Source organism: Dicentrarchus labrax, unplaced genomic scaffold (genome assembly GCF_905237075.1).
Source record: "Dicentrarchus labrax unplaced genomic scaffold, dlabrax2021, whole genome shotgun sequence".
Taxonomy (NCBI): Eukaryota; Metazoa; Chordata; class Actinopteri; family Moronidae; genus Dicentrarchus; species Dicentrarchus labrax.
The window spans coordinates 20699090-20720114 of record NW_026136714.1 but is presented as its reverse complement, the minus strand read 5'-3'; the positions used below and the strand labels follow the sequence as shown (position 1 = coordinate 20720114).

General features: G+C 40.8%; 1 protein-coding gene across 2 annotated transcripts in view; it reads right to left on the bottom strand.

The window, feature by feature from the left end:
- Positions 1–304: 304 nt before the first annotated feature.
- antxr2a (ANTXR cell adhesion molecule 2a) overlaps positions 305–21025 on the bottom strand; it is a 74484-nt gene continuing 53763 nt past the window's right edge. Inside the window, exons 17-18 of one of the 2 annotated variants that reach the window (XR_007887492.1) lie at positions 2900–3003; positions 305–1812 (exon numbers count right to left, since the gene is read on the bottom strand). Coding sequence is in view for 1 of the 2 variants with exons in the window: in XM_051422888.1 (XP_051278848.1) it covers positions 2968–3003 (36 nt within the window). In the remaining variant the exon portion in view is untranslated. Of the gene's footprint in view, positions 3004–21025 lie in introns of both variants that reach the window. The other variant, XM_051422888.1, reaches the window with a different exon arrangement.

The following is a 21025-nucleotide window of genomic DNA, read 5'->3' as shown; positions in this document are numbered from 1 at the left end:
GCAGACGTGGATAAAGCAGAAGGTGTATAAGCGCATATTTTTACTAAATGCAAGACCTCATTTTTGGGGCGTTGGAGACCTTGGAGGGATTTTGTGTGTATGTGTGTGTGTGTGCCTCCGGTGACTGACTTCACAGGGGGAGAGGCTGCACACTGTCCACTCCTCTGTCCACACACACTCTGTATAATCACGTTCCCTGTCGGGCCCTATAAATCTGCAAGGGCCCAATTAAAGATTGCCTTTAGCATGTCCACCCCTACCAGCACGCACACGTGTTAAAAGGAAAGAAAAAACAAAAACACTCTTGGCTTTTCATTGAATGTATATTTGACACAACAGACTGCAGTGTAAAACAATAACAGGAATTGTTTGACTGTAAAATAAAAACAGTGTAAAACTCGTATAAAAAAGCTTTGCAAAAAAGATGTTATTGATATTTTGGTTGCGACTCACACACATATGTGCAGCTTGTGTGACCTGAACCTGGACATAAAGGTGCTAAGCTTATATAAAAAGGCAGCATGAAAGACAAAAACTGTACAATTTTAAAGATAATAAAATGATAAATTACAATAACTGCACTTTAAATGAGCTGATAATAATGTACGAAGCAGAAAGTCGTCCATGCAAATCAAATCATCTAAAATCTGAAAGAAATGGTGACACAAAATGAAATGAAGAATTGTGGTGATTTACTTTTTTAAAGCTTCAGTTGTATTTTATAGTGATGAAGTTAACAAAAACTTGGCTGAAGTGAAAAAATGTTTTCAAAAAAACACATAATTCTTCTACTTTTGGTGTGACATTAAAACAACCTCATTTAACAAGTGCAGAAATACAAAAATACTTTTTCCATCAAAGGCATCGATTTACTAGAAGGCACAAAGAAATTCAACAATTATCAACAACAATAGGTGTTCAAACCGAATACCATGGTGTGTGATGATGTGAGGAAAGGACGCAGAGGGGACATGTGACGTGTTTTTAGCAGTGCGACCCGTGTTGTGACTGCTATGTAAATATCTCATTAGTTCGGGTTAATAACATTCCTGTGCTCTTGGTTGTAACATAAAAAAGACAGGATCTAAGTGCTTAAATTTCCTCGTCCGCCGTCCGTCCAGAAAGAGGCTGATGAGCCTATTAAATGTCAGCCTGCAAAATTATGCAAGAGGCTAAAAGCGTTTAAGTCGGACATAAATACCAGCACACCCCGAGGATTTGATTTGGAATTATTTATGTCCCTCCGATCGGAGACAAGGAGGAAACAAAGGAATAATTAGACTGGCGTGTTGCGCGCTCTCGTGCCCACCGAATGTGAGACGCTCACCCATTCCCCCTCAAACTTGATGGTTGTTGAACTTATTTTTAGTGTCATTTGATAAGCTTCCCTGCTTGCACAGAGACATCCCACTGACCCAGCCACTGGTCATTGTCTATACCGCTTCCCGTCAAAGCTGGCGCGCTTTGTCAGGTTTCGACTCGAATATCCATTTTGCATCTGAAGTACGGTATCCGAAGTGACTGGATCATTCGAGCCTTTTTCTTCAGCTGCTGCCCCCTTTCCTCCCCCACAGTGTTTCCGCTCACACTAACATCATTTGGGATTGGCGTCATGACAGCGCGCTTGAGAACTCCACTATATATATAAATATATATCCCCTGCTTTTTGGGGTAAGGGAGTTGGGGTGGAGGAGGGGGGGAGACATAATTTCTGGAAATGAACAATACTTATCCGTCCATCGCATCCGTTCCTTTGGGTTTGCGTTTTGGACGTGGTGCACCGTCACCGTGGCGCGGTGTCCTCTTTTTTTCCTGTGAATAACGCAGTAATAGGTCATTCAATGTCAAAAGGCATAAAAAAGAGACAGCCAAGTCTTCACAGGCTGCTGCTTGCTGTTGCCTTTAATTATTTTAATTAAACTTTGATATTCTGGTGCTGAGAGAACTAGTGAGTTGTGACGCAGCCAGGAAGCCCTCGGAGGATTGAGACGGTGGGCAGAGGAGTGTCGAGGCAGCTGTATCTATATCTTAAAAGTCTTAACTGATAGGCCTGTTTATGGGCTGTGATGTGCTACGCCTTGCTGAGCAGAGAGCAGACTGCGCTGAAAACAGGGGCAAAAAACACCAAGCGCCATGTCAAGGTCTTAAAGGCATCAATCCCTCAAACCTAGCTGGAGATCATCCTGGTCAGGAGGCTGTCCTGCGGTCGAATAACGCTCTATTAATTTTCGTGTCCCGAGTGCATAATGAAATGAAGGTGTCTTCAAAAAAAAAAAAAAGAACTAAAGGCAAAGTCTTAGTGCCTTCCAATACCTTGGGGCATCCTGTCTACAATTTGTCATGCGTGTGCACTTCTCAGTGTTAAAATGACAAGATAAGCCAGTCAAAGGGCAGCCGCCAGGCATCCAGCACTGCTGAAGTTGGAGAGGGTTTGTGATGAGACATTGCCAAAAGGCAACGGACTTCTGCACTTGTGAGGCCCACTGGGATTATTCCGACTTCTACGCCAAAGGCAAACGGCCCTTCCTCCATGTTTTTTTTTTCTTTTTAGATAGCTTCCGTCTGTGTCCATGAAATTAGGTTTTCCACAGAAGGCACAATATGGTCAGAATATGTTAAGCCTTTGGTGCGCACGAACAGATAACCGACTCTGAGTGCTAAGTTCTGGGGCGTCCTGTGCTTCTGCTTAACTTTTTTTTTCCTTAATTAAAAAAATATTTGGTGGTGGAAAGATGCAGTCAATAACTTAAAGAATGAGAATTAATATAAACATTTCACTCTGTGCTTCAGAGGTCAAAGAGCGGAGAACCAGAAGGGAAACTCTGTGCGCAAAGTAAAGTGGAGTGAACAGATAGTGGTTTTAGCTGCAAGATTACAGATCTTCAAAAAAAAAAAAAACCTGATATTCTTCTCTTGTCCACAGCGATCAGCACATGTTGGTTTTCACACAGGCGTCGCTCTCTTCTACTAATGCTGCACACGGTTAAAATTAATACACCGACCCTGAAAAGCACAGACAGAGAGAAAGAAAGAGTGTTACAACTTTTATCATTCAGAACCACCTCATACTTTACTGCAGTTTTTCCAGGTACAGTAATTCAGACCTTTTTTTGAGATTTGCTAATATTTCTATTTATTTCTTAATTCATTATTTTCATATCATATCATACCCTCTAATAAAAAATCAGCTCCCTGATGTGATAATTAACACTTGGAAAACAGATATTCATATTAAAATAATAAAAAAAATAGTGTGTCCATAATAGTAGGTATAATATAAAAAGAAGTAAAAATATTCCAAAATATTTACGTATATGTATTAATTATGTCTTTTGATACATACAAACACAGAATTAAAACAACAATAATAACAATAATAATAAGAGTAAGAAAAATAATAAGAATAGTAAGAGCTAATGCAAAAATTACATTTTTAAAACATACAGAGAACACAGATTTCCACAGACAATTTCATGACAGTATTATTTCAGGACAAATAAAGTCAAACAATACTCCAATCAGGAGAAAATGTATTTAAATTCAATTGAAGCATCAAATGGTAAACCAGCAGCAACTATTCCTGTTCTTCCAACAAAAAGACGTCTCCCAGTGCATGGTCTCACCCAACATGTGTATGTGTGTGTGTGTGTGTGTGTGTGTGGCATGTGTCCAGGCAGCTGTCTGAGCCTCCTAGTGCAGCAGTGGCCTGTTCACTAACAGTAGACAGACTGGCACCAAGAGGGAGCTCTCGCACAGCGAATCCCCAGCAGCCAGGAGGCCTCCAACCTCTCTCTCACACACACACACACACACACACACACACACACACACACACACACACACACACACACACACACACACACACACACACACACACACACACACACACACACACACACACACACACACACAACTCCTCGCTCTGTCAGTGTGTTTACATGTGCCTACTGTGACCTGATTCCAACATTGTGAAGGTAATTAGCTATACTTTAATCATTAATCCTTATTGGGAGATTTGTCCTCTGCATCTCTGCATCCTTTGACTAATTATAAATATGTATTGAGTAGTGCTTTGACTTTGTTGTGAAAAAGACTCAAAAATGACTCAAAAGCAACATGTTTTCCCACAAACAATACTTCTGTTATGTCGGATAATATACAGACCTCACTGTAAACTTCTCTTACTGAGGACAGTTTCTTGGTTCGAAACCCTTTACTGTGCAACATGTATGTCCCTTGAGAGTCAAAGCACACAAAAACCTCCAAAACAAAAAGTTGTGAACTGACAGTGTGAACCTCTGAGATACTGGGCAGGTTAAAGGATTACAGACGCCAAACTGACAGAGCCACGTTTCTGCGGGAGAAACTGTTTTTTTTTTTTTTTTGGCTACGCAGGCAAAGATTTAAGACGGAGAAAGTCTCTGATAGAACAGAGCATCACTTGAAGAGGTGCACCCTTGTATCCAAAATAAAACAATCCAAAGTCCCACTGATACTGAAATAAATCAGTCTGAATAAGATGGTTTCCACAGCTCAAAGCATATGAAATCAAATAAGAAAAACTCTGTCCTCACACTACACAGACTGTCCTGTCAATTGGTCAGCAGTCCAAAAAATAAAAGATGAAGCTGCAGCGTCATTTCACAAAAGAGGTCTTTGATTAGAAATATGCTAATCTTGATTAAAAAACGGTAAGTGGAAGAGAGAGAAACATGATTACTGACCAACCACATGTACAGTAAGACTAAACAGGCAAATCCAGCACATGGAAATATGTTTTCTCATTTCCTGAACCTGATTTCTCCCAGAAAGCTGGTTTCTTAGAACTAAAATAATGTGTCCAGAAACTGCTGCTTTCTGCTTCTCTTCCCCTGACAGGTGACTTCAAAAAGTGTACTGATTATGACTCTTCAAATACAATATCCACAAATACTACAACCTTTGGTCTGTGGTAAGATTGTGGATTTTATAAGATCGTTCTATCATCTGCAGGGGGACTGTGCTCATCAGTCACAGCTCAAGTGGCAGTAGTGTTGATGGGAAAAGGTTTGGATTCCAATTTTGGTTTAAATTTCAGGGGAAACAGAAAATGTGTGACTGGAAACTTGGCATAGAATTTAATTCTGATTCATGTGCTGAATCTGCATTAAAACTTGCATATATTTGAGCTGCACGTCTCACTTTTTATGTTGGAGAAAACAAAAGCACATTCTTGCACATATAGGCCTCACACAGTCCAGGTGGATGCTTCACACTGAGGTATTATGGACTGAAAGGACCAAGAGATTGGCTCCTGAGCTGCAGGGTGAATGCAGAAGTCAGCAGCCAGTTCCTCTGGTGTGGGAGCTCTTACAGTATCTGCACTACAGTCTGGCTCGGGAGCAGAAGTGTGCACGGACCGACTGTGACGAGGGCTTTAGACAAGCTGGAGAATCTTCCATTTCTCATTATTTGGCAGGGATGGTGGGTGTTTGGTGGAGGGGTGGGGGCTTCGCTCCATCTCTGCATGGTAAGCCCCTCGACGTGTACCCTCTGCAACTAATCTCACACAGTCAACAAATAAGGCACATCAGATGCTGTTTTGGCCGCAGCCATCAGAGCGGCTAAGTTCAGTGGATTTTACGGGTTTTACGGCGCAGGGGGGGGGTCGGTGAGGGAAGAAGTGCTCTCTGCGGCAGCAGAATGGCAGGCGAAGCAGGGGGATCTGGTGCGAGGGCGAAGCAGGTGCAGCACAATACGGTCAAACCCATTCCAGCTCCCCTGTTCCCGGATGAGCGGGGCCTGACTTGGCAGGGAGCACCGCCTTGTAACTGGGCCATGTTGGAGAGATGGAGGCCCACCTGTGCCACCCGGAGCGGCAGAACAATAGTCTGAATATGTCAGCATGAAATGTCAGTGAAATCTCATCAGACGGACGGGAGCGTGACTGCAGATAGACGGGTGGATGAGTCAGGTAGAGAGATGGAGAGGTGAAGAGACAAGAGGAGGGGGTGAGGTGGGGGTCAGCGAGAGGCGTCGACTTCCAAACGAAGACTGTGATTAATAAGGTTCATTACAGACACTCCACTGGCTTTCTATTGAAATAAATGAGAAATTATTGAATGGTGATATCAAACTAAACTGATTATAACAACATCCACTGCTGATATACCTGAGAGGTCCAACGCACATGTATGCACAAGTAGATCTTTTGCAACAAAGGTATGAAAATCACTGCTTAAACTAATTATTAAAGCTGTTGATTGATTTTCTTAATTCATTGGCTGCACGGTGCAACACTAATAAAAATATTTAAAAACCAAATTGTCTCGTGTACTCAATAATCTCAGTATCTGAAATAATCCTCCCGAGTCCCAGTCCCAACTCTGCATGTTGAAGAATACTTCACTGTCTAACAAGAGTTTTAGCCACCTACACTGAAGTCTTGTTAGCGGGCCCTCGCTGCGTGTTGACAGGAGCTGCAGAGGTCCACATTTGCACAGTCCTCAGACAACATGTTTGTCACTTGGACTGTTGGCTTGTAACTTGAGGCAGAGCTCCAGAAGTGAAGTGCAGAGAGTGTGACTGTATGTGTTTGAGTTTGGTTCTCAACTCTCGCAGTGTTTCGCACCCTGAGCAGCTGAAGTCCCCCAGAGCTGCAACTCTCGAGCAGTGCTGCACGAGCCGGGGAGAATCAGAAAACAGATAGCAACAACTTGGAGCTCAGACCAAACTCTGTGCCATTTCATGTTTTTTTGTGCTCGGGCAGTATGTCTTGCTATGACATTCTGCAGGAATCAGGATACAATAATAATCGTCATGCTTTATGTAATATTGTTTGGGAACTTTTCTGGGAAAGGACTGGGATGGTACTGAGGAATATTTGTGTTTCTAGTAGTTAGAAGATTTGAGTCAAACATGCATAGCAATATCTGTAAAACGTAACTGCAAATCGGTTGCCTCATGCCTGAGTGGCGTTTTAAGACCTATAACAAGATAAACTGAAATTTATTTTTTGATTATGCGTAACATTTTGGGTCAGTGACAATGTCTGCGCCTATGTCTAATGTCCAAAAAGGGGATGTTTAAGGCGTACAGGTCCACTTTCCCATTTCCTGGTGTCAAGGTGGTACATGGTGGAAAGATCACTGGAGTCAACAAAGGTTGTGTAAACTTTTCAAAAGACGTCACAGAGGAAATGCTGGATAGCTTCATGGTTTTCATAGTATGCATTTCCACTGCAATCATTTCCAAAATCAGCTACACTGTCTCAGCTGGTTGCACCTGTTTAAAAGCCACATCTGCAAACAATGAATTAGTCATCCAAGAAATTAAACCTAAAGTGAACAATGTCATTGTTATTGACATGGATACAGTTGAAGATGAAACTTGAAGCGTTTGAAATGTGTCTCCAGAGACCATGAAAAGCTTTTAGCGAGCAGGCACAACTGTAGGTTGCAACTCAACACGTCTTCCAACTCTCCAAAGGAATGGAAAGTGAACGTTAAGTCATATTTTGATTAATCCATCCATTCATTGTGTGCCGGTACTGAATCTGAAGGGTTTTTATTGTCAGTTCACCTTAAAATCATAACATCAACAACATCTCGTAGGTAATTTTGAAGGATTCGATCCAGAGTGTTAGTAAGGTCCTTGAAGTTACACTTGTGTGTTGCTTTGCTTCTCTAATTTGGAAAATAGTTTTGAAATCTTCCATAATCTATAAACTAAACAAAACTACAACTGAAAAATTAAGTTGCCATGTGTTTGTCTCTTTGTGACGCAAATAACAGGAAATAAACACAGCTGATGGTGAGTTAGCTTCCAAATGTTTGTATTGGATTGTTGTATTAATTGATTGTATAGTTTGTCACATTTACAATATCATAGACAAAAAAGATGCACGAAAGAAGGCATCGATTTAGGTTACAGAACGAATCTCCCATCTGGACTGTAGTGTGAAAACACTTGCAAGCATGAGAGTTGTAATCCAGTTGCAAGATGCTTATTTTGCAGTGATAAGCTACAGGCTTTGAAAGATTTTATTACCAGAACAGAGACTTTTTTTCTCTTCACATTAGAGCTTTGCAGCCTATACAGTAGCTTAGTTAATCTAGGGCTTACCTAATCCAACAGCAACAGGACGACTGCAACACTCATCACATTATTCCAACAGTTGTCTGTTGTTCTGACAAAATGTTAATGAGCTGAACAGATAATTTATACTAGAAAGTACTCATATAGCTATTATAGATGTTCCTCTTTCGACCGCATGGACTACTAACAGTATACACTGCTGCGTCCACCTGAGCTGGTTTAGAAAAAGTTTTGGTCTTTCATCAGAGTCAGAAATCACAAGGAATGTTCTGGTAATGATACACAGAAACATTGTTCTACAGTAAATGTAGGGTAATATTAAGCACATTAGTATAATTTAATTTGTAACACAAAGAACTGTAATGGTATTATTGAGTACTCATAGCGGTACATGGTATCGGCAAGTACCAGAATGTAGTACCTGTGCTTGTATTTCGTCTGAGAAAAGTGGTATCGCACTTTGAGTTCAATTTCGAGGCACACACAAAACCCCCAAACCCCAAATCCCAAATCTTGTGATTTGTTGTTGATTCAGGGCTAATTCAGTCGTTGTGGCACCAACTTGCTCCAAACAAGTTCAACAGAGATGAGAGTTCAAACTGACAAAGTGTAACAGAGTTTTTAGATCATGTAACTTAAGAAATGTCTGAAAAAGGAACAAGTTGGAGAATAAGTATTAACTTAACCTCTGACCTTTTAAATTTTGTCTGTCATAGAAGGCAAACAGTATTGTAACTATCAAGCACGAGTGAACCTGTTGAAGACATGTTTCTTCATTCTTTCTTAATTCTGTCTTTGTCCTCCAAAAGATCTAACAGTCCATTCGCATGAGAAGAAGACTTTTGTTTTTTAAAAAGAAAGCCCTTCTTTGGCATCACGGTGGCACAGTGTTACATTTTATCCTGCTCGCTCCCTATATATCTGCCTCTTGACTATATAGACACGGTCAGTTTAAGGTCCAGTGTGTAGGATTTCATGGCATCTAGTGGTAATGTTGCAGATTGCAACCAGCTGAATACTGCTTACCTTCCAAGCGTGTAAAAGAGACTGTAGAAGCAATGGTGCTATTTATGGGTTTTTGTCAGTGATCAGTTCCATCTGGACTATATGGTAATTAAAGTGGTTTTAACTTTAAACTCTTGGAATTTTTATGATCCACGGTGTAATTTAAACCATTGATTTTAAATCTGGTTGAATCATTTAAAAAAAGTGATTAAACTCATTCCTGCTTGTACAACCCACCCTAAGTGCAAGAAATCAACCCTTGGAAGAAAAAAACGAAGAAGTGTGAATTGTCCCTGCCTGTCGAGCCTCAGCCACCAGACATGTGTTCTGTTTTACTCTGTGTCCTCTGCCACATATTGAACAAATTAAAAGTTCAAGTTGGAGGGAGAAGCACAGCTGCACGGGGACAGAGGAGAGAGCCAGGGTGTGAGCAATCCTCCCTCCACGAGGCTGCTGGCCCTCTTCTCACAGCCCCTCTTCCACACACACACACACACACACACACACACACACACACACACACACACACACACACACACACACACACACACACACACACACACACACACACACACACACACACACACACACACACACACACACACACACACACACACACACTGCCCACACAGCGCTGCCATCTGGCCTGCTGGGAAATCAGAGCCACCTGAGACTCGGCCAAATACATGATGCTCGCTGACAACTCGGGCATTTCTTCTCATTGTAAAGAGATGAATAAAGATTATACAAGCACATAAGGTACATGGGAGGACAACATTAAAAAAAAAAGTAGTTACTCGTTTCACTGTGAAGTTTAGCAGATATCATGGAAGAGGCTGGAAAGGATGACATTTTCTTCCCGTTCCAAAACAGGAAAGGGGTTTTAACTCTGCTTAATATCCATCTTATAAATGCTTGTTTTTATGTATATGCTATATATATATATATATTTATGTATTATGTATATACTACACACTACATATATACATGAACAGGTAGGTATTGTGAAGAACTTTGATGCCTAAGCCTCTGTCATTGCCAAAAACACATAAACTACATGGACAAAAGTATACGGACACCCATTAACAACATTATACCCATTTGTGATAGTTCTTCTTGTTCCAAAAACATGGGCATTAATGTGCAGCTATAACAGCCTCCACTTCTCTGGTTTCAGGCTTTCCAGCAGATTTTGGAACCTGGCTGCAGGGATTTGCTCCCATTCAGCCACTAGAGCATTAGTGAGGTCCAACACTGATGTTGGGTGATAAGGTCTGGCTCACAGTCAGCGTTCCACTTCATCCCAAAGGTGTTGAATGGGGTTGAGGTTATGGCTCTGTGCAGATCAGTGACCGCAACAAACTGGGAAAACCATTTCTTTATGGTCTGGCTTTGTGCACATCGTCATGTTGAAACAGGAAAAGCACAAACACAAACTATTGCCACAAAGTTGGAAGCACACTATTTGCTATCATTCACTGGGAATAAGGGGCCTAGCCTTAACCATGAAAAGCTGTCCCAGACCAACAGTGCACAGAGCTGTGCACATACTTTAGGCCATATAGTGTATCTTATGATACCTCACTTTAGTCCCAAAGAGGCTCTAGACTGCATTATTTCTGCCATTACAGAATCTCAACAACAGCAATATTAAACTATTATCAAGCAAATGTGTTTCTAGATGGCAGTTCTAGCCAATCATGCATCCTTGTTCACTCCTTGACTCATCTAAGTACCCATGTAAAAGTAAAAAGAGCACTTCATTTTCCCACTGCAGAGTTTGAATGACCTCAGAACTAGTGCTATGCACAGGTAGATAAACTGCCATTAAAAGTAAAATTAGCCTTTCAGTGTAAAAGCCTTTAGTAATGTCACAAAGGGGATGTGGACACAATAAATGTTGTAGAAATGGAATAATTTAACTGTCCCCCAGAACTCATTTCTTGGGATTCCCTGGTGATCTGGTGGTCTAAGATGCACACCACATTACGGCAACGTCTCCAGTTCAAATCCAGCTGATCACGGGTGGTATCATTTAAATCAAGCAATATCTGGTTAACTAATAGGTAAACAATTCTAAGAGACTGGCCCATGTGCTACAAACACATTTAGTTAGTTTGATGCATTTTAATGAACATGAGACTCCCAACTCACTGTTTTAACAGGGGTTTCCTCAAGTGGACAAGTGGAATGCTGTACCGTCTAACTGAAGTTGTATTTTATCAGTTCAAGTTAGCATCATGCTATGCTAGGTCAGTGTAATACTAATCTATTATGTTAGTGTTGATTCAGACAACAGTAACCCTCCTAATCTGAATCCTGAGCGAACAGCAACAACAATGATCTCATGATATAAAAATCCAATCTCTGACACAGTATTTACATCTCAGGCCTTTCGAACAACAACACAGCTCCAATAGTTTCAGTGTGAAAAAAGTTGGTGGTTGATGGCCAATCAGGCTCTGATTGCTACTTGACTGACCCAGGGAGCAGAGAAGGAGAGAGCGACAGCTTGCAGTAAAAAGTTATGCTAGCAGGCAGCAGCATATGGTCTGCAGACTGTCAGAGAATCGCTGGCTCCCATCTACTGCAGACAGAGGAATATTTTACTGAGTGGAGAAAAGAGAAACTGATGGTGAAGAAAATGGTCTGGTTCTTTGATCCGAACCATCATGCAAGTTTTAGCATTTCTGCATTTTCTTGTTGACTTCAGTGAGTATTACTTTAGCGTGGTGCAGCAATCTTTGTTGTCATGTATCTTCTTGTTTGTTCATGTCAGTCCAAACAATTTAAGTGCAATTTATTTTGGTATGCTCAGGTTTCCAAGAGAATTACCTTCCTTCTTTTATCATATTCATTGTCTGTGTCAAAATATGAATGAGCTGTGGCAATTAATCTGTTTTGCTTCTTTGTGCCACAACACTAAACTGATCTGCAAAACAGCATCAGGTGAAAGCCCTTAAATATATATTCAGGCTGGTCTGACTGTCCAATGTGTATCCCAGGTATTGTGCAGCAAGAGCAAGTTGCCAGAGAAAAGGATGAATCTGTTGAAGGGTTAGCCATATTGAAAAACCACAATGGCAGCATGTTACTGGTGGTGTCTGTTGTTGGGAGTTCAGAAATATTATGAGGCTTGCTTGACTTCAGAACAGGCCTCAAAAACCTCATACCAATATTTTTATGGTGCAAACATGAAAATTGCTCAGAGATAAACTCTGCTTCTGTGGGGAAGTTCATTCTTTGCTGCTGTACATTCAGGTTCAGCTTCATAAAAAAATCCTGAAAGTTTTAGGGCTTTTTAAGGCAAGGTTGCTCAAAGGCACTTCAGCAGGGGAGATGCTGGCCAACATGGCGATTTGACCTCACATCAACTGAAAGCCTAGAAGTCATTACATTAAGACATAATACAAGATAGGGATAGGTAATAAGTTTACATCTCCTGGTGCAGGATTACCTGGTTCTATTCTGTTTCCTGTCAACCTGTACCTGTTCACCCATGCACTCAGTCAATGTGTATAATATTGCCAGTTAAATGTCTACAATAAACCAGCTCTTGACTCTGCATCAGCTGTCTGTTGTTGCAGGGATAAGTGGTATCTCCTGAAGCTTGAACATGGAGGCTGCAGTACTGTAGGTGCAGCTGTTTCCTGCCGGGGCCTCCTGCTCACTTGCACCCCCACCCCCACCCTCTCTGGTTTTGTCAGAGTAAGTGCACATCATTGGCAGCTAAAAGCTCTGGGCACCGTCCCTCTGGTTGTTCCAGAGAAATGCCAATCGTTTTGGCGTCGACGGGGCCCTCACAGACGGCGCAGGAAGGCACAGATGGCACTAATGGACGAGCAGAATCCAACCGAGGGACCGGGACAGAGCCACACCGGAGCGCCGTCCAAATAACTGTAGTGTGAATGTACTGTATGGCCAACGCGCCGCTCTGCTCTAGCGGGGACGATGCCACGGCAATGCGGCATAAAGAATTTAAAATGATAAAATAATCATAAGAGAGGGAGATCGTGGGAGGATCGGCATGGAGCGGTGCCAGGAGGATCAGACAGAGGAGAGATTGTTCTTGGGCTGATATGTGCTGAAGTGAGTTAGACAGAGCTCGTCCAAGTCAACCCACTCGAGCCAGACAACTGGGTTTGCAGCTAATGGACTGACTGAGACACTCTGTCTGTCAAGGAAGAGCCAGTTTATAGACTGCACCTTCTCCTGGTACAATGGTACTCTTGTACAACGTGTGAGCTGACCTGTGAGGCGATAGACTTTTTTTTGTCGCCCAAATCTTTCCCTCCATTTCCCACGTGATGCCCACATGCTGCAGATCTTAACATTTGTTGTGTAAAGCATTGACAAAAACATTCCTGTGTCCACCAGTCTCTTTTTTAGCTAGTAGTGCTAAGCAGATGCTTGTAGGAAGAACTAGTCACAGCTTTAAGTGATGCTAAGAGGCCACTGAAAACCTGTTTGGATCTCCGTGTTCTTTTGATAAAAGTTTAAATACTTCTGAAGGGTCACGATACCTTAAGTTTGAGCCTTTTTCAGCCAACTGTGTGGTTTCTAAAAATGCAAGCGGCCTTCAGAGCTGAGAGGAAAAGCAGATAGGTGGGCAGATTGGAAAAAATTGTAGCGTGACATTTTTAAATTCTGCAAACCACCAAAACAGCACTGTATAGATAAAAGTTTTTCCAGTCGCTAGTTGCCAATACAAATACAGTAAAAAAAAACATTTGAACCTCGAAAGATGACGCAAGTTTGATACCGCAGCAGCACTCACATTCCACTAAACAAAAAAGAAGCCAGTTCTGCAGTGGACACACAGCTGTTCAGTGTCCCAAAAGCTCAGATCTGCCGTACAACACGCTCAGACAACATGTGTTTCTGAACACGGATTCCAAACATAAACCAAAAATAAAAGAGGGGGCCATTTGCTAATTTTTCTTCTGTGTGCCACAGTGGATCAGTGTCCACAGAGAGCCGGTGGGCTCATCTGTACTTTTAAATTACGTGTCATCACCACAACCGTCCTCCCAGAGAGGCCAGGAGAGACGCCACAAACACTCAGAACTGCACTCAAAACATAAGCTCACATCATGTCTCCAGGCCACGACCCTATCTTGCATTTGGCTAACTAAAGTCTGTGTAATATTTGCCTGTTAATACTCCACCATGAAATTTGTCTGTTTTATGCTAAATGGAATGAACCTCGCTGCTGCTTAGATCGCAGGCTTGCACCACTGATGATAAAATATGTATGAACAACATCCATGATTTGGGTGTCTTGCTCATGGACGCAGAGTAATGTATCCCCTATAGCAAACAATTACATTTCTGCAGATATTAAAGGAGGTGCAGAGGTAAGATAAAGGAGCTCCTTGCTTGTGTGTATAGGATGCCCAACATCCTCTTTTCTGATCAGGTGCATCATCTTATTAAAATGTTATGCAGTGATATTTGCTGCTTGTGTTATAAACAATATGGACAGTAATCAACTGCTGCAGTCGAAGAACTTCTCTGTAGAATTTTAGCATCAAGTCACAGTAAGGCCTCTCCCTGTGATGGAAGCAGTTCACAGAGTGCTGATGGTCATTATTACAGGAAGTCCTAAGAGAAATGTGTTTTAAATTGCAGCTTTCTTGTTATCCCTGAGGTCTACATGAACGGCAATAAAGGACATATTAGAGGGGAGACGAACTAGATATAAAATATTAACAAGCAAGTGCAGAGTTGTTGGTCAAGTCCATGTTTGTCTTTGTGTACGGGGACAGACTAAGTGTGTTTGGCTATTAAAGCTTATTTTCTGAACACATAATAAACTGAAGTTTAAACACAATAAATTTAGCAATTTGCCTTCCATTTCTGCTCCAACAAAAGAGGGCAAAACTTTTTATGAGTCATTGTAATTTTTTTGTGAAATCGAGCCGCTTTCACTCATAATTGCATTGTTTTGGCTAATACAAAAGATGCCGCTTCAATCTAACTGTCTGACCTGTTACTACTGTACACTGTTTTTATTACAGGACCTTCCATAGCAGCAGCCTTTACTGTCTGCATCTTCAATCAGACAGCTTCTAATATTAATCACTCCTTTCTATTTTCAGTCTTAAAGGAAAAAAAAAAAACTCAATGTTTTTTTTCCAAAAATTAAATATGCTGAATATCCATTTGGTCTAAACTTTGTTGCCTAAAATTCATCTGTCAATATTTCAAAAACACAGATGATTCAATCTTCAAAAACCTATTTGTAAACAAAGGTTTTAAGATGACTCATTACCAGCAATGTGCTTTACTTCGATGCCAGTCGTGTTTTTGTCAGAGTAGGCAGATATATTTTCAAGTGCTGAAGATCTCATTTTGGAATGAAACTCTTTGATTGGCCTCAATTTTTGGAACGTATCCCTTTAATGTGTGTAAATGTGTGAGTGGGCGTGTGTTACTACTCCTGTTCCCTGCATGGTTCCCCCTCTTCCCCCTCCACCAGCGGCATGCTGGACGGGGTCACATGTTATCTGCTCTTAGCGGAGATGCAGGCCATGCGACAGGGAGGGCCAGTAATTGGAGTGAGCTGTCAAGACGGGGCGGTGTGTTTGTGTGTGTGTGTGTGTTGTGCACGTGCCAGGGAGGCTCGCCTCCTACAGGGTGGCACATATTAAAGTCCCTGATGAGACTAATGCAGGAGGAAATGGGTTTGGCGTTGCGCCCGGTCGAGAGGTGAAAAGGAAGGCTGGTCTGGGTCAACCCCGACCTGAAATGAATCTGGAGCAAGTGCGAGGGGAAAAAAAAAAAGAAAAAAAAAAGGCAGGAGACAAGGTTGATTTGTATGTGTTTCTCTTTCATGTGTGTAATTCTGAATTGTTAAGTTTTTTAATTGTTCCTCTGGATTTGATTTGCAATGAATATTCATATTCTTTCCAAGCAATTCCTTAAAAAACAAACAAACAAGAAAAAAAAAAAAATCTAAAAAAGCAACATCTCATATTTGTATCATTACTGAATCATTGATCCTTCAGACGCAATTAGCACACGAGAGATCACAGCCCTCGTTTCTCTTTTAAGAGTTAATCAACAAATTAAAGATGCAGATTTGCAGCTAATGACGTGCCGACGTGAACTGCCAAAAACATGCAACGCTTTCCTGCAGTTGACATGATTAACTACAATTACAAAAAAGGTAAAACAAAAGAATTAATGAAAAATTGTGTCTAATCAAAGACACAAAGGAGATAATTGTGTTGTGGGTTGATGAATTAGTTATTATTAGTTTCTCTGACAATTTTGGTTTATTTTATCTTTGCCAGTACACAAGCATCTGTAGCTGCCTTATCAGTGTTCGGCTCTGACACACAGAAAAGTTACTTCTGAAACACATCAAGTTTTTTAATTGTTTAATCATTTATTCTGTGTCATTGTGGGCGTTTATGGTCTTATTATTTATTATTTTATCTTTTGATAATGATATTAACACCTGTTTATTCTTGTTCTACAAAAAACGGAAGTTTCTTTTCATTTTAAAACTGAAATATTCGATTTTGTGGATGTGAAGTAAGCTGTTAACATAAACTCAGTTTTACTGATACTTTGGTATCAGTGTGAACGATCTTGAAAATTACACATTAGCTGTAGGTAAAAATGCAGAATTCCTACCCACAAATGAGATTTCCATAATTTGAAAAGACACTTTAGTACCTTGTATAAAATTAATTTAAATAGAAATTCATTAAAAGCCAAATGAATCACAAAGTAAACAAAAGTAAAACACAATTTTAAGGACATAACTATATATACGTACTTGACAGATACTTGATGATAAAAAGCATTTTTTTTTACTCCGTGTTGTTGTGCTATATATTCCCAAAGGTGTTCTGCTTATTTAGCAGAGCTCATAGTTGATTTACACTAAAGGTTCTGGCTTCATAATTCACTACCAAAATCTGCCTTCATGTTCAAAGTTAAATTTGATTTTACAGCAAAAACTCGAGCTTTAAATCTCGAGGAGAAAAGTTGTTATTTACGAGGCTGTAAAATAACAGGGTAGAAATACAAGCGAGCGGCGGTGGCGGCCTGCTACGCCGGGTGGAAAGGCTCGGTGATAAAGCATCTTGTTAGCTCTACTGAGGAAAATATGCTTATCAAGCCGCATGTTAATACAAGCAGTAAATAATGTGATCATCGGCCAGCGATGCTGGAAATATAACAGCGTGAAGGAGCCCGAAGCCACGCTGACTACAGGGAGGTGTTGTGTGTGTGTTTTTTTTAAACATGGGCTACAAACTGTGAGAACTGGGTTAATGTGACCTGAGCAGTGGAGACATTAGCAGCAAAACACACTGGGTGGACCGACAACAGGCATTTTACCAAACACACACGTACACACAGCTCCCAAAACCTCTGTGTAAAAGCATAAATAAAAATCAATGTAAGGTGATAAATCAATGCAAGGGACAAACAAGAAACAGATTTTTATGTCAGAGTTTTTACTGGTTGTGGAGAGCCGCAAAGTGAGCAAGAATGAGTAAACTAATATACAAATTTGGTTCCACTGTGCATTTTAAAAAAAAACTGGATTATCTAATGTTTGGTGTGGAACACATTTAGGATATATACATGTTCGGACTGAACAATAATTCAATCATTTTTGAGCGGAATCATATGATCGTTTCACTAAATTTAGGACTACGATATAGGTTTTGTTGTAAATGCATAAAGAATTTGGTTCCATGTAATAACACGACAGATCAACACATCTAATGCTTTGAACATCAGTTTGATTGGTGTTTATGTGATTTTGCCATATTGTGATATACAGATGGGTGACAATTTAAGGGAAAAATCAACACCAATCTCCTCCTCTCTGGAACCCTCTCCATTGTCCCATAGGTGTTCAATTGATTCACATCATTTTCATTCTCATCAAACCTTTCAATGTCCTGAATGAAAGCATTTGCATTTGTCATCTTTCTCTACTCATTCACTCAGGTTTTTACTTTAAATTGTTACCTGTCTGTATGTTGTACGTCTGTACTTTAAATATTGATTTTAACCAATATTTGTGTCCTACAAACTCTAAACACCCATGGGTTATTACTGAACTTGGAAAGACTTTGAGTGCTTTGCACCATACAAGTGGAGTTAACACATAGGATTTAAAATGTGTATGTCCCATTCAACTGCATGATTTTTAATATTTAACTCTGTACAGCTCTCAAGACGTTTGGGATTGTTTTTTAAGCTTTTTGAGTATGAGGTTCAATTGCATGTGACTGAACGATGTTTTACATCGTACGTTTCCTTGATTAAATAAATATTATTTATGTCTCAAGACTGAATACTAGTTTGACTACCCACATGTTAGAAAAATGCATTACTACTACTACTACTACATTTTCTTTTAATTAGAAAGTATTGATGGACATAACTATGGAGCTGCATTAAATGTATTTCTGACTATTAGCTAAAAACCATCTTACAGAAACACACGTTGGCAAACAACTGCTGATGTCCATTATTCACTGTCCTTTTAGCTCTGGTTTAGTCTCCACCAGCTCCTGAAAAAAATATGTGACTCACAAGTTGCTCTTTCTCCACTAGCTGGTCGCTAACTTTATCTGCTGTTACTTGGTTGGGTGGAGCCTGAAGGAACCATACAGTCTATGTGCAGCTGCAGTGACAAAAAAAGGAGGCAACAGTGGTTCAACACTTCATAGAGCTGCTGATTAATGTTAATTCTCTGTGAGAATTATCAGGGGAACTGAATAAGGCCTGATCTCTGTTCCTTTAACCACACATGTCCCTGCTGGCATCAGAGACAATCCTGCATTAAAAACTTTTCCACTCCAGTGTGTTTCCATCATGCTGTCTTCCTCTCAGCTTTCCTAAAGTCTCACTAAAGACAAAATAACACAAAGAATCACAGAATGAAAAGAACGGAAAACAAATGAACAGACTGGAGCTCTTTAGTTTTGATTAAAACAAACCAACAAATCGAATACGGCAAGTAAATACTCCTTGGGAAGAATCATCTTTCCTTGTGAGCTTCTTAAAAGCTTCTCAAAAGTGCACATCGAATGTTAAGGCACACAGGTGTTGAGTTTCATTGGGCCCTGTATGTCTAGGAAATAACACACTTTTGGTGTCATACATTATTTTTGCAGTAAATCTTGGGGCTTCTCATTTTGAGTGCAATCATTCCTCCCTACTCAAAACGCACGCAGCACACAGGAACACACAAGGTGACAGATGTGACCCTTCGTGAGTTTTGGTTCCTAAAAGAAGAATGCATGCAAACCTTCAATCTAAAATAAGTGATATTTTAATCTCTTCCTTGTCTTATTTAAATTATCGTTATGGTTATTCAACCATAAACAATGTGCAAAATGGAATCTAAGTTTCTGGCTCAGTTTCAGTTTGGTTCCTGGGGCTTAGTTTCTGAGATTGTTTGATGAAGAAGGCTCACCACACTGCCTGATCTTTTATTATTTATACCCAATAGCCTTTCCAAATCCCTTTACTCCCTCCCAGCTCACTGTTGATGCTTTCAGAAAAATCTATGTGTAGTAATGCACAGTGCAAAATCAGCGAGTGTATCTTTAAGAAATCCACAGGGTTTACAGACACTTAGCGGAGGTCTCAGGGTGTGCTACACTGAAATCAATCCATATAAAAACAACTGTTGTGTGCCTCTGTGGTACATCTGCTTTTTTAAAGGGACCACCCTCTTAAGCTGCACTGCAGTTCTCACGACTGTCCTTAGTCACCACTCTTGGCTACGATCGTAAAAAAAACACTGAACTTGAGTCAACTCAGGTTGACCTGGGAGTTTGAAGAAGATAGGGCGTGGGAGGCTTGATTTGCAGTATGATGAATCGTCGCACAGCACGCTCAAACCTTCCCCGAGGCCCAGCAGTGAAATTAACAAGTTTGGCAGGCCGACGCTGCCCTCTCAGGCAGTCGCTGAGTGTTGCTTTTGCGAGAGAGGGGGGCGGGCACTGCCTCTTTGTCTCAATGGAGACAAATCTTGGGCGGACTGTTTGTTTGGGGAAGGGGTGTGAACGGCGCACAAGTCCATCAAATCAATTAGAGTCTTATGTGGAGACGGCCTGGCATGGCCTGGGCTGAAGGAGCTTGGCCCGATCTTTTGTGAGGGGTTATGTGAGTCAGAGTGTTGCCACAGCCAACAGTCATGACTCGTGTACTCACAACACCAGTATGAGCGGAGGGAGGAGGGGTGAAAAGCTTGCATATGGCCAGAGCCAGTGTGTCACATTTGGGCTAGAGTTCACATTGGGCTCAGATGCTCACACCAATGAACTGGTGAGGATTGTCGAGCTGCAACACTGCGGTCGTGTCTGAGGGTAAGATTTACCAGCTTAGAAGCGACGGGTAGAAAACTGCACTGCATGTATATTGATATCCACAAGTCCAACTGCATACATCTATTCTCCATCTTATCCTCACTACTGCAGGCAGTACTTATGTTCAGTGCTTCAGCTACTACTTTGTAATGATGTGACAAATAATAATGAAGTATTTATGTAGTATGAATGTGAGATAAATACATTTTCTTGTGCATTTCCATAGAATCAGCATGGTTTGAGAAGAAGGGATGTAGGAATTGGAAACAGTTACAATTAACCATATAAATTATAGCACAGGCAATCTATCTTGAGGTTTTTATGTGCAAAAACAAGCATTAATGTAAATTTCCTGTGAAAGTACAACTTTTTTTTTAATATCTCCTTGTGTAAAGCTTCAAGAGGTCACAATCACATTTTTGTGTATCACTCACAGTGATCCTGGATGAGGGAAGTAGTATTCCTGCCTGTCAATAATCAAGCTCGGATCCTTTCCAGATCAGTGTCAACTTAACACATCAACTAACCATTTCTCAGGTGATGGAGGCTTTCTCACCTTGACTTTCTAGTTTCGAATGTACGCAAATTATTTT